Raw genomic sequence first — 13,921 nt, forward strand, 5'->3', positions numbered from 1 at the left:
ATTTCCTGAATGTTTTGGGTTAGCAGCGTTTTGCATTTTACATTTTCTTTGATTGTTGTGTAAATATTTTCTATGGTATCTTCTGCACCTGAGATTCTCTCTTTTATCTCTTGTAATCTTTTTGTTACGCTTGCATCTATGGTTCCTGACTTCTTTCCTAGGTTTTCTATTTCCAGAGTTGAGACCTTTGTGATTTCTTGATTGTTTCTGCTTCCATTTTTAGATCCTAAATGGTTTTGTTCAATTCTTTCACCTGTTTGGATGTGTTTTCCTGATTTTCTTTAAGGAAGTTATTTATGTCCGTCTTATAGTCCACTGTCATCATTATGAGAAGTGACTTTAGATCTATATCTTGCTTTTCTGGTGTAATGGTGTATCCAGGACTTGCTATGGTGAGAGAGATAGGTTCTGATGATATCAAATAAACTTGGTTTCTCTTGCTTCTGTTCTTATGCTTCCCTCCTGCCATCTGATTATCTCAACTGCTCCCTGCCCTGGATATATCTGATTAGGACCTATCCTTCCTGTAACCCCAGTTGGGTCAGAATTTCTCTGAGTCCAGCTTTCTTTGTGATCCTGTGATTCTGGGATCCTGTGATGCTGATGCTGATATTCTGGGTGTGTCAGAGTTCCTGGGAGTAAATCTTCCTCTGAGACCCTGAGATCCTGGTGTGACCAAGCTCCTGACATCCTAAGATCTTGGTTGTGTTAGAGAGCCTGGAAGTGGTACCTTCTCTGGGGACCATGGGCTGTCTGCTAAGTTGGAAACCAAGGTAGACCAGTGCTGACCAAAAGGAACCTGAGCTACTGGTCAGGCAGCCTTCCTGTGTCCATGCTCCAGCTAGCCCCAGGCACTTCCAGTTCTGTTGGGACAGATACTATATTCAACTCACCAGTGATCTTAAGATCCTGGGCCTACTAGGGCACCTGGGAGGGGGGTGGAGAGACCTCTGGGAACCATGGGACTGTCCTCTGAGTTCGGGGCCAAGGTGGCCCAGCACTGGCACTGACTAGAAGGAACCCCAACAATATACTTTTTATTGGATATCTTATTTATTTATGTTTCAAATGTTATCCCCTTTCCCAATCCCCTTCTCCTGCTTCTATGAAAGTGTTCCCTCACCAACCAACCCACTCTCATCTTCCTGCCCTCACATTCCCCTACTCTGGGGCATGGAGCCTTCACAGAACCAAGGGCTCTTCTTCCCTTGATGCCCAACAAGGTCATCCTCTGCTACATATACAGCCAGAGCCATGGGTCCCTCACTGTGTACTCCTTGCTTGGTGGTTTAGACCCTGGGAGCTCTGGTTGGTTGATGTTATTGTTCTTCGTATGGGCTTGCAAACCCGTTCAGCTTATAAGGACAACATTTAATTGGAGCTGGCTTACAGGTTCAGAGGTTCAGTCCAATATCATCAAGGTAGGAACATGGCAGCATCTGGGCAGGCATGGTACAGGAAAAGCTGAGAGTTCTACATCTTCATCTGAGGGCCACTAGCAGAATACTGGCTTACAGACAGCTAAGAGTAGGGTCTTAAAGCCCATGCCCACAGTGACACAGGTATCCCAACAAGGCCACACCTACTCCAACAAGATCATACCTCCAAATAGTCCCACCACCTGGGCCAAACATATACAAACCATAACAATCAGTATCTACTAATTTGGGGCTTTTCTACCTTATTCTACTTAAGTATTACTAATACAGTAATATCACTAATATATGTATGCTAAGCCACTGTGCTAAGAGCTGTAGGGACAGTTTCAAAACTGTCTTATCTTCAGTAATTGGCAATCTGGTTTGGATTACCAGAGCCAAAGACATAGGAAGTTAACAAGCAATACAACTTAGTAAATGACAAGTTCAAAAGACTGGTGTACACAATGCAAGAGTCTACAGGGTGAAAGACTATTACATTAAAATGTCAAGATCAGGAACCATAAACCAGAATCTGCCAGAGGATGCAGTTATTAGGGAAGACAGGAAGTAGGGTTTTATACAAGACAACTGTATAAACAGGTTATGCATTCAAACAAAACTGCTTACCTCATGGCACTAGAGAGTGAAAAAGAAATGGAAAGGCACCTATTGGGATCCCAATAAAAATGGTGTTCCAAAAAGCTAAGTGGATTTGGATTAAGGTGGATTGGGAGAGTGGGCATTCATGCAGGAACAAGAGAGGAAATAAGACAACCATTTGGGCTAAAAAGTGTGAGCTTTATGCTATCAAAATATCCATGGTTTTATAATATATACTGCAAGAAAAACCTAAATACTTTGTGTTGGTTGCAGGTAAATTATTTATTTAGAAATTAAGAAGTGAGAGTTAGCTGGGCAGTGGTGGCACACGCCTTTAATCCCAGGACTCAGGAAGCAGAGGCTTTGGATCTTTGAAAGTTCCAGGGCAGCCTAGTCTATGGAATGAGTTCCAGGACAGCCAAGGCTAGACAAAGAAACCCTGTCTTGGGCGGGGGTAGGGGGGTGGGGGGGAGGGGCGAAGAATTACTTATGTTTCAAACCCCATGATACTATAGAATAGCAAATTACTATATGATAAATATAAGAGAGTAAAGGCTATGGATATAGTGGGAGAAAAAATCAATCTCTGTTCTAAATAGCAGGAAGTACCAGGGGAAAAAATGCTAAATCCTTTCTCTGTCACTGTTTTGAAAGCTGTCACCCAATTCAGCCTAGACAGTTCAGAAGGGAGAACAATTTAGAAAGGGCTCCCAAAGCTCACAGTAAGACTTCATAACCTTCTGGAACTGACTAATCCTCCTCAGATGGGGAACACTCTGTACCTTTTCCTCAGTGATTACAGATAAGCTTTTCTGCTTTACAACAAGAAAACCACCTTAAGGGATTGTTGTTCTACGTTCCCCTCAACTGATGGGGTGTAGGGTATGCTGCTAGGATAGCAAAATGCAGGGAGCATGGCTAAGCTTATCCCATGCACAGCCTCGGGTGCTGGGCTTTAGGAAAGCATTGAGCAACCGCACCAGGGATGGGAAAATGCAGTCTAAGATGTGGTGCAGCCTAAGTTGGAGTTCCCTGACTCAAGAACACCCAGTCACTGCTGAGATGCTGCACAGAGGAGTTGGGAATGAGGATAGAGAGGTCCACAGCTGAGACCTTTGTGGGCAGATGAGCTGAGAACAGTGGCCGGGGGAGATGGGAGCTCTGGCTTAGCTCATCAGAGATTGTCCTTAGCTTGGTGGCAGTTGTCTGGAAACACAGACACTTTCTATGGGAGACAGAGGCTGTGACTCTGTAGGCAAAAGCCTTCTCCATCCTCCCCATAGCAGTTCTCAGCAGTACAGACAGTCCATGTTTATCCATACCATTTATTGACTGCTCATCATGGAAAATGAATGCATACAAACTTCTCAGGGTGGACCAGAGATTAAATACCTTTTGCAGGGAGGAACGTCAAGGAAAGGAAGCTTATTGGCTAAACCCTCGGGGTCTCTAGATACCTCATTAGAATGGAGAACTCTGTTCTGAGCTGTGTGACCAACTCAGGGAGTGTGAACATGTGTGCCAGGAATCTGTCAGGGAGCAAGCAGTGAGGCATCTACCATCTCAGGTGGGTACCAGAGTATCAGGATCTTAGACACACTCTGCCTTACCAAGTTTCCTGGTACAGTCCACTGCCCCACAAGAGAAGTGCCCAATATGATTTTACTTTGCACAAGTCACTAGGCATCTTTATCAGATTTCCACCAATTTTAATGAACCACCTGAAATAGCCAATTGATAAAGATAAAAGGTTGATTTGGGCTTCTAGTCCATTCACTGGCTCCACAACTTTGGGCCTACAGTTGCAAATCACAGTCACATGTTGAAACAAAACAAGATGTCTAGTGGGAGTCAGAGAACAAAGAGAAATGGAAGAGGAAGGGGATGGTGGTCCCAATAATCTCTTTAAGGATACATCCCCAGAAACCTGACGATCTCCCGATGGATCTCGGGATTCCTATAGTCATCCAAAAGCTGTTCCACAGAACAGGCCTTTAAAACATGGGCCATGAGAGATATGTAAGCTCTAAACTGTAGCAGTTTTACTGTTTTTATTTATTTTCAATGAACCCTATCATCAGATCCAGAGAAAGCAGCTCAGCCTAGCAGTGGTGGCGCATGCCTTTAATCCCAGTACTTGGGAGGCAGAGGCAGAGGCAGGCAGATTTCTGAGTTCAAGGCTAGCCTGGTCTACAAAGTGAGTTCCAGGACAGCCAAGGCTACACAGAGAAATCCTGTCTCAGAAAAACAAAACAAAAAACAGACAACAACAACAAAAAGAGTGAAAGCAGCTCCATTTAATAGCATAATCATTTTGCTCACAATCTTCTGAGCACAGTTCACTGATGGCAGGATAGTGTTTAGTAGGTTCTAGTTTGTTTTCTGTTGCTGTGATAAAACACTAACAAAAACAACTTGGGAAAGAAAGTCTTATTTTAGCCTACATGTTATAGTCCATCACTGAGGTGAGTCAAGGGAGGAACAAAAGGCAAGAGCTTGAAGGGAGAACCAACAGAAGAATGCTGTTTAATAGTGTGTTCCCTAGGCTCACATTCAGCTAGGTTTCTTATTCAGCCCAGGCACAACTGCTTAGCCACTCACATTAGCCCTTCTTATATAGACTAGCAATCAGAAGATGCCCCACAGACAAGCACATATGCAAATTTGATGCAGGCACTTCTTCAATTGCCTTCAACAAGAGAAGGTTTTCTCCTCTGAGGTATGTCAAGTTGACAACCCAGTTTAGCCATTACAGTGAATACCCGTGATTTAAAGTCAAACTCAGCTTGAACCCCAATCCTGTCATTTACTAAATATTCATCCTCAATGTGATTTAAGTTCTGTAAGCCTCTATAATGTGACTTTCTAGTTATCTGCACCCATAAATCATAAACACATTTCATGTGCTTATGAGTATTAAATGGTTTCCTATATATGAAGTATATGAACAAAATGGAGAGCAACCACAGGAGTGAAACTACAGAAGACTCTTGGTTTGTATCTATCTCACTTTGTTCTCATTCTGGGAATATATAAGGGAGCCAAGCATTAATCTCAGCCCTTCAACATGACAGAGTTGCTGAGTGGCTACCACTGTTGAGATGTTGGACCACTGCACAAACCAACCAGACATTTTTATCATTTTCAGGTATTACATTCTCTGCTACAAATCGAGTGAAGAGCCCCCAGTGAGCCCAGACACCTGTGCTGCCATTTTGGAAAAGGCTGGTCTTGATAACTGGGCTCTTGGAAAAACGAAAGTAATATTTTTATATAATTTTGATAGAGAAATGATGACTGGATTTATAGGCGTTGTAACACTTTACTATGTTTGAAACTATTATGAGTTTTGTTAGAAACTATGTAAAAGTGGGGATGATATTTGTAATTCATAAAGCCTTCCTTAATGGAGTTAAAAACACTTTTGATCTTTATAAAGCTCAGGCCCAGCTGCCTAGGAATGACACTGCCCACAGTGGGCTAGGCCTTTTCTATCAGTTAAAAGTCAAAAAAAAAAAAAAAAATTGTTCCACAGACGTGCCCATAGACAAACCTGATGCAAACAGTATGGTATTTCAATGATTTGTTTAAAAGAAAAATCCCAATGACACTGGCAGTAAATAACATAACTTCAAATGGTATTGAAGGCAAACTGATGTGTTTTTCTGTGGAAGGGACTAGGGTCTGACTCTGTATCCCTCACTGGCCTGGAACTCAATTTATAGTCCTGTCTGGTCTTGAACTCACAGAGGCATACCTGCTTCTGCCCCTAGTCCTGAGATTAAAGACATGCACTGACATGCTCAGCCATCATTTTATCTGTTATCAGTTCTAAGCAGTCAAAATCTAGTGTAAAGATCAAAATGGGATTCCTGTTTCTCTCTTCTTTTTCAAATTCTTACTTGGTATTTATTATAAACTTGAAATTTATCTCAAGTAAAACATTTAGCATCATCATGAGATTCACTGTATGTTTGAGGACTGGTCCACTTATTATTAACTGTGGGAGCCTGAGGATCTTATCTAACCCCTCAGAGAACAAAGTTTTAAAAACAAAAACATCATCTTGAATATGGAAAAAGGATACAATGGACCTAGCATGTGTACTTAGAACATCTTAAGGTGGGGTAAGTGACAGTACATTCTAAATGTATCATGGAAGTATATCAGATAATCCCCAAGACAGTATGCGGAAACAACAAAGAATAACTGCTGTCAGCCACCCCACCAGGACTAATGCACCCTCATTTGCAAAGAAACCTGAGTGCTGTGTCCTGGGCATAGGAAGAGGGGAGAGAATATCGTGATGTTCTGAGAATGTATTCTCCATATATTCTCCATTCTCTTCTGATCATCAGTAACACTTTGATATTTGATAAAGAAGAATTCACTGTGCTTGGAGGATATATATTTTATTCAGTCCATTTTCTTTTAAATGCTTACAAGGATGAACATTGTCAGGCTAAAACCTCATCATTTATGGCCAGAAATGCATGTATGACTTCAAATGGAGTTTTAACTTGTAAAAGGTCCTTCGCCTGCCCATTCTGCATGATATTTAAGTAGCATTTTAATGCTATTTGTATTTTTCCACTTCACCTTTCCAAGTCATTAACATGGATAAAAGTGTTTAATATAAGAACATTTCTAATGCTATGCAAAAAAATGATGACCTTTTTAAACACATTGAATTTTAAATGAATTGTCAACAACAGAAAGGACTAAATATATTAATATCTAGAATCCTGTAGAAATTAAAATTGAATTCAATCAAAATCCATAATGCCATACTGTTTGCTTGTGGTGCCAGGCCTCAATGTTCAATGGCATGCTGAGAGAGTTCTACATTAAAGGTTACCAGCTTTTATGACTCAGCTGTAACATTTGATTTTAAGTAATTTTGTTGATGGGCACAATGAACTCTTTGTGATAACCTTTGTTGATGAATTTATCCATTTAAAAAAAAGTAAGATTTTCCCTTAAGGGATAGGTGAACCTAAAAATCCTAGATGTGCGAAATACCTTTGGTCTTAAGGCTTCTGCCTTGACCAAGTTCAAGTTTAGAATGATCTGAAGTCAACCCATGTTTAGTCTGTTGAAAAAGTTGTTGAGTCCACTAAGACTCCCTCTCTGCATTATCTTCCCCAATGACAATGCCTTGGCATTTCCTGCCATATTCATCTTTGTAACCCCAGCAGACAATGAAATTTAATGTTTTACAAATCATTTGATGAATGAATAGTTTGCAAATAAACTACCCTTTCTTTAATTTACAAATATATTTGTGTGATTTTTTTTTTTAATTTGGGAAACAGCACTGTCTTTCAAATGTTTTAAGTATAAACATGAGATCCACTCAGAATATGTGATGATAAATATTTGCTAGCAAGAGCTCAGAATGCCCCATTCTTGTTATCAGATCCAAAGAACCCCAGAGTTTGCCAGGTCTACCTTTTGTTTTATTCTCAAAAACAAGGGGTTTTTTTGTTTTTTGGTTTTTTCTTCTATTTTTTTTTCTTTTTTTTTCTTTTTTTTTATTGGATATTTTCTTTATTTACATTTCAAATGTTATCCCCTTTCCTGGTTTCCCCTCCCCACCTCCCCCTGCTCACCAACCCACCCATTCCTGGCCCTGGCATTCCCCCATACTGGGGCATAGAGCCTTCATAGGACAAAGGGCCTCACCTCCTATGGATGTCTGACTAGGCCATCTTCTGCTGCTAAGCAACAGCAAAGCCCAAGAAGCAAATAATGTCTTCTACAACCCAAAGAGTTTCAACATACAATCTGTTCTTTAAGCATAATACATAGTCATTATACTTCTGTGTGTCACCATCTTACTATACTTTATTTTAATTCTCTTAAGGTGTTCCTTAAATATTATCATGTGGAACAGTTGAATCTAATGCGAAAGGAAGCCACCAACAAGCTTGTTTTGATTCAAGCCAGTGTCAGAGCATTCTTGGGTGCAAGAAGATACCAAGAACTACAGCAGAAGAGGAAGAGTGGTGCTGTAATAATACAGTCAGGTAATCACCAAGGTGATCTTGCAATGTAAAAACCATAACTGGGTCTTTATGTATGGTCATAAATCAAATTTAGTATGTCTTAGGCACAGCCCTCCAATTCTCATGTGACTTGTTTTTATTTCCATGCTACTATAAATTAGATTGTTACAATCACTGATTGACACTATTAATATTTGAATAAATGATTTTGTTTTAAATTAAATAATTTGAGGTTTTGAGTTTCCTGTCAAGCATTAGTGAAACACACTTGACCTATCCTGCTTGATGTGGCAAACAATTGGATTAATTGTGGGTCTCAAGAATCACATTACAATAGCATTACTCATTAGGCAATAAAATTCTTCCTACTCTATTCCAAAGGTTACAATTGTCATCATTTTTTGACAATTTAATTAAACTTTATTTTGTTAAAGGGTATCCATTTCTCTGTATTAACCCATAACCATACTTAACAAATGTTTATTAAACTACATTCATAGATTGTGAGCTTTGCTATTTTTGCCTTTAAAGGTATACATAAATTTAAGTCATGCCTAGGATGACTTGCCACAGTATTAAAAAAAAAAAAATTCAGCAAATTGCCATAATTAAAAATGTACCTTATTTTCACTCTGAAATTTATTTCTGACCTATTTTGTTTTGTTTTAGATGCTAGCCTAGGCTCACTAAATTGACTTTTAGCTCATTATCATACACAGCCACATTCTGAAGAACATCCACATGGTAGACATGGTAGATAACTGTCAAACAACCCATATTCTTTTCTCAGTTCTATCAGTCAGTAATGGGCCACCATTTCTTTTTTGGAATTTCAAACTGTTAATGTCTGCCCAAGACATTAAGGTACTTTGGGATCTCTTACTGAACTCTGAAATGCACAGAGCTCTGATTGAAAAGATTTTCATAACTCACTTGTCAGTTATTCATATCCTGATAAGAAGTGAGGCTATTTAGTCATTCCTTCATCCAAGTTGTAAGAATAGTCTACTGTTGTGAAGAAATGAACCAGAGTTTTGCTCTGAGAAGCTCTCATGACAAGGGAATGTTACTGGATATAGGTACTCCATGTAAACTTTCTAAAATAAAAAGAAAACTGAATTCTAAAGTATATATGACTCCTGGGATAATTGGTGAAAATGTTCTAACTATACGTGTAGATAAGTGGGGACTTTTCTGTAAAGAACTAAACATGGCAGAAAAGAAGATGACATCAAGTGAAGGAACATGCTGCCTCCCATGGTCTCAGTGTTTGCCACTGTAGTTCCATGGAGATTTCATGGTCATACTTTATATAAAAAATAATTTTTAAAAAAGACTTAAAAGGTCAGGACACCATCTTATATCCCGAGTCCCAAAGAGACCAGTCTGCACAGGAGAACTCGCTGGCAGCAGAAGCAACATAGCTTCTGGGACAGGGTCTCTTCCGGCCTTCATCTTCAGCCAGGAGGCAAAGCTGAGCTCCAGACCTCTGCGCACTTGCCTGCAGAGAGTGCTCTGACCAATGAGAATCTGGACAGAGTTGGACTCCCAGGACTGCTGACAGAGGCTAACAGAATCACAGAAGGAAAAAGCTCCAGCCAGAGACAGCTGGAACAACTAATGCCAGAGATTACCAGATGGTGAAAGGCAAATGTAACAATCTTACTAAAAGAAACCAGTCTTGCCCAAAGCAATCTACAGATTCAATGCAATCCCCATCAAAGTCCCAACTCATTTCTTCACAGAGTTAGAAAGGGCAATTTACAAATTCATCTGGAATAACAAAAACCTAGGATGGCAAAATTTTAACAATAAAAGAACCTCTGGTAGCATCACCATCCCTGACATCAAGCTGTACTTCAGAGCAATTGTGATAAAAAACTGCATGGTACTGGGACAGCAACAGACAGGTAGATCACGGAATAGAATTGAAGACCCAGAAATGAACCCACACACCAATGGCCACTTGATCTTTGACACAGGAGCTAAAACCATCCAGTGGGAAAAAGGCATTTTCAACAAATGGTGCTGGCACAACTGGCAGTTATCATGTAGAAAAATGTGAATTGATGCATTCTTATCTCCTTGTAAAAAGCTCAAGTCTAAGAGGATCAAGGAACTCCACCTAAAACCAGAGACACTGAACCTATAGAGGAGAAAGTGGGGAAAAGCCTCAAAGATATGGCCACAGGGGGAAAATTGCTGAACAGAACAGCAATGGCTTGTGCTGTAAGATCGAGAATCAACAAATGGGGCCTCATAAAATTGTAAAGCTTCTGTAAAGCAAAAGACACTGTCAAGACAAAAAGGCCACCAACAGATTGGGAAAGGATCTTTACCTATTCTAAATCAGATAGGGGACTAATATCTGATATATATAAAGAACTCAAGAAGATGGACCCCAGAAAATCAAATAACCCTATTTAAAAATGGGGTACAGATCTAAACAAAGAATTCTCAACTGAAGAATACCAAACTGGCCGAGAAACACCTGAAAAAATGTTCAGCATCCTTAATCATCAGGGAAATGCAAATCAAAACAACCCTGAGATTCCACCTCACACCATTCAGAATGTCTAAGATCAAAAATTCAGGTGACAGCAGATGCTGATAAGGATGTGGAGAAAGAGAAACACTCCTACATTGCTGGTGGATTGCAAGCTGGGACAACCACTCTGGAAATCAGTCTGGTGGTTCCTCAGAAAATTGGACATAGTATTACCGGAAGATCCACCAATTCCTCTCCTGGACATATACCCAGAAGATGCTCCAGCATATAATGAGGACACATGCTCCACTATGTTCATAGAAGCTTTATTTATAATAGCCAGAAGCTGGAAAGAACCCAGATGTCCCTCAACAGAGGAATAGATACAGAAAATGTGATACATTTACACAATGGAGTACTACTCAGCTATTAAAAGCAATGAATTTTTGAAATTCTTAGGCAAATGGATGGATCTGGAGGATATCATCCTGAGTGAGGTAACCTAATCACAAAAGAACTCACATGATATTCACTCACTGATAAGCATATATTAACCCAAAAACTTAGAATACCCAAGATACAATTTGTAAAACACATGAAACTAAAGAAGAAGGAAGACCAAAGTGTAGATACTCCGTTCCTTCTTAGAATTGGGAGCAAAATACCCATGGAAGGAGTTGCAGAGACAAAGTTCTGAGTTAAGAGGGAATAAAGGATCATCCAGAGACTGCCCCACCTGGGGATCCATCTCATATACAACCACCAAACCCAGACCATCAGTGGGAGGAGAGGCCCTTGATCTTGCGAATATCATATGCACCACTACAGGGGATTGCCAGGGCCAGGAACTGGAAGTGGGTGGGTTGGGGAGCAGGGCTGGGGCTTCATTTACATTTGAAATGTAAATGAAGAAAATATCTAATAAAAAAGTTTTTAAAAAAGACTTAAACCCATCCTTTAATAAAAAGAAAGAACTGATCTATTTGCCATCTTTACTGTCATTTTCCTCAATGACAATGATGTTAGAACTACTAGTTTGCATTCATTTAATGTTCTTTTATTGCTTGTAACAACCATCCTTTTGTTCCATATGGGTTTCAGCTGCAAGAAGACATCTCTTGCGAAAACATGGGAAAGAAACATCTAATGTGAAAAGTGCAGCAGGAAGGAGCATTCAGGCTAAGGATCAGGAATTTGACTACAAGAAAAATTTTGAAACCAAAAGGTACAATGATGTTCTTTCTGACACTATCTTGCCAACAAGATGTCTTAGAGCAAGACGAGGTGGTTCAAGGTGGTCATAGAATAACGTTCCCAGTCTTTGTTTCTCCTCTCTGGGTTCCTGATACTGATATATCAAACCAGTGAAACGCACAGTCACCTTGTTCACTTGGAGTTCATGGATATCTTCTGCTCATGATCACACTTAGGGAACAGCTCTCTGTGATCTACTTTAAGGTCAGGGTGTCCCTTTCCCAGTAATTCTCTTGGTATCCATAATAGCATCTCCAACCCCATCTAAATGACCCTGAGCCCTCCCATTCATTCCTATGGCACAGCAGCCAATATGCCATTGCTTCCAAGTTATAATCACTACCTGCCCTTTCCTCCCTTAAACCTTCCCATGCAGGACTCAAAGTCCCTATTTGAAGAGCCACAAGAATGCATTTACTCAGCAGGCTTTATGTTTGTTAGTGGAGATACAGAGATAAAAGAAATAAAGCCCTTATCCTCAAATGACTCACAGCATCATGAAAAAGAATGTGACCAATAAATTGCTAGTAAAGCTGGCTGGCTCTATCGTGAAGCACTTTCCTGGTGTAATTAAAGCCCTAAGTTCAATCCTCAGCATTATACTTGTTAGCACCCCTCCCTTCATGCATACTCTCCCCATACTGTACAAGTCCGTCTCATTTCCTTAATCAACAGACATCAATGGTAATTTGAATTGTGGAAGGATCGTGTATTTTAGGTTTCCGTGTGCTCAGAGACCTTTGATGTTGCCTGTGATGGTCCAAATGATGTGAAACTGGCCTACTAACTCTGGAGAGACCCCAAGTCTGCCTCAGGAGTAGGACCTATATAATAGGAGTCAGAAAAATGTAAAAAAAAAAATGTAAACAGGTGGCAGATAAGAGACAGAAAAAAGCTGGAATAAATTTACTACTTTTAGAAATAATGACTATGTGTAGATATTGCATGTATCAAAGAAATCTGCAGTTATATACCAATTTGCTTCCACCTTTCTTCTCAAAACTCCAAGGATTTATTTTCAGTTTACAAACACTGATAGAAATTTTTATTTTATTTATTCTTCTCTCATATATTACATCCAGAAAAGTTTTTTCTCCCTCCTTCCTCCATCCATTCCTTCCCCTTTTCTCTTCAGAAAAATGCCGGTATTCCATGAATATCAACCAAACATGGAATATCAAGTTGCACTAAGACCAGGCACCTTCCCTCATATTAACACTTCATGGAGCAACCTGGTAAGAGGAAAAGGGGTCCCAAAATCAGGCAGAAGAACCAGAGACAGTTCCAGCTCCCACTGTCAGGAGTCCCACAAGAAAACCAAGCTACAAAACCATAACATATGTAGAGGGCCTAAGTCCAACCCACACAGTCTCCCTGACTGTCAGTTCAGTTTCTGTGAGTCCTTAAGAGCCTAGGTTATTTGACTCTGTGGGTTTTCTTTGATGTCCTTGACCCCTCTGGTTCCTACACTCCCTCCCCCACCTTCTGAAGGATTCCCTGAGCTCTGCCTAATGCTTGTCTGTGGGTCTCTGCATCTGCTTCCATCAGTTGCTGGATGAAGCCCCTCTGATGGCGATTGTGGCAGGCTTCAATCTATGAGTACCATTAGGGATCATTTCATTGACTTTTTCCCCTGTTCTGTTCAGTTCTATCCTAGGTCTCTGGGATATCTAGCATCTGGTTCCTGGATCTAAGTAGTGTCAAGAGTGCACTCTCTTGTAGCATGGGTCTCAAGCTGAAACAGTCATTGGTTGGCCACTCCCACAATTTCTGTGCCACCTTTACCCCAGCACATCTTGTAGCAAGGACAAGTTGTATATCCAAGGTTTTGTGGCTGGGTTGGTGTCCCTAAACCTGCAGTAGAAGTCTTGTCTAGTTACAGGATATGGTCAGTTCAGGCTCCATATACTCCACTGCTACTAGTCTTAGCTAGAGCCACTCTAATCGATTTCTGGAAGTTTTCATTGCACTAGATTTCTAGTTCATTCCGAGATGCCTCACAATTCCAGTTGGCTTTTCTTTTTTTTTTCTTTTTTTTTTAAATTTTTAATATTTTTATTACATATTTTCCTCAATTACATTTCCAATGCTATCCCAAAAGTCCCCCATAGCACCCCCCACTTCCCTACCCACCCATTCCCATTCTTTTG

General features: G+C 40.3%; 1 protein-coding gene across 1 annotated transcript in view; it reads left to right on the plus strand.

Moving 5' to 3' along the window:
- The window catches only part of Myo3a (myosin IIIA), a 229,092-nt gene that overhangs the window by 174,499 nt on the left and 40,672 nt on the right, over positions 1-13,921 (plus strand). Inside the window, exons 26-28 of the mRNA XM_021155802.1 lie at positions 5,170-5,281; positions 7,888-8,050; positions 11,619-11,742. Of these exons, the coding sequence (XP_021011461.1) occupies positions 5,170-5,281; positions 7,888-8,050; positions 11,619-11,742 (399 nt within the window). The remainder of the gene's footprint in view (positions 1-5,169; positions 5,282-7,887; positions 8,051-11,618; positions 11,743-13,921) is intronic.

Source organism: Mus caroli, chromosome 2 (genome assembly GCF_900094665.2).
Source record: "Mus caroli chromosome 2, CAROLI_EIJ_v1.1, whole genome shotgun sequence".
NCBI classification, from domain to species: Eukaryota; Metazoa; Chordata; class Mammalia; order Rodentia; family Muridae; genus Mus; species Mus caroli.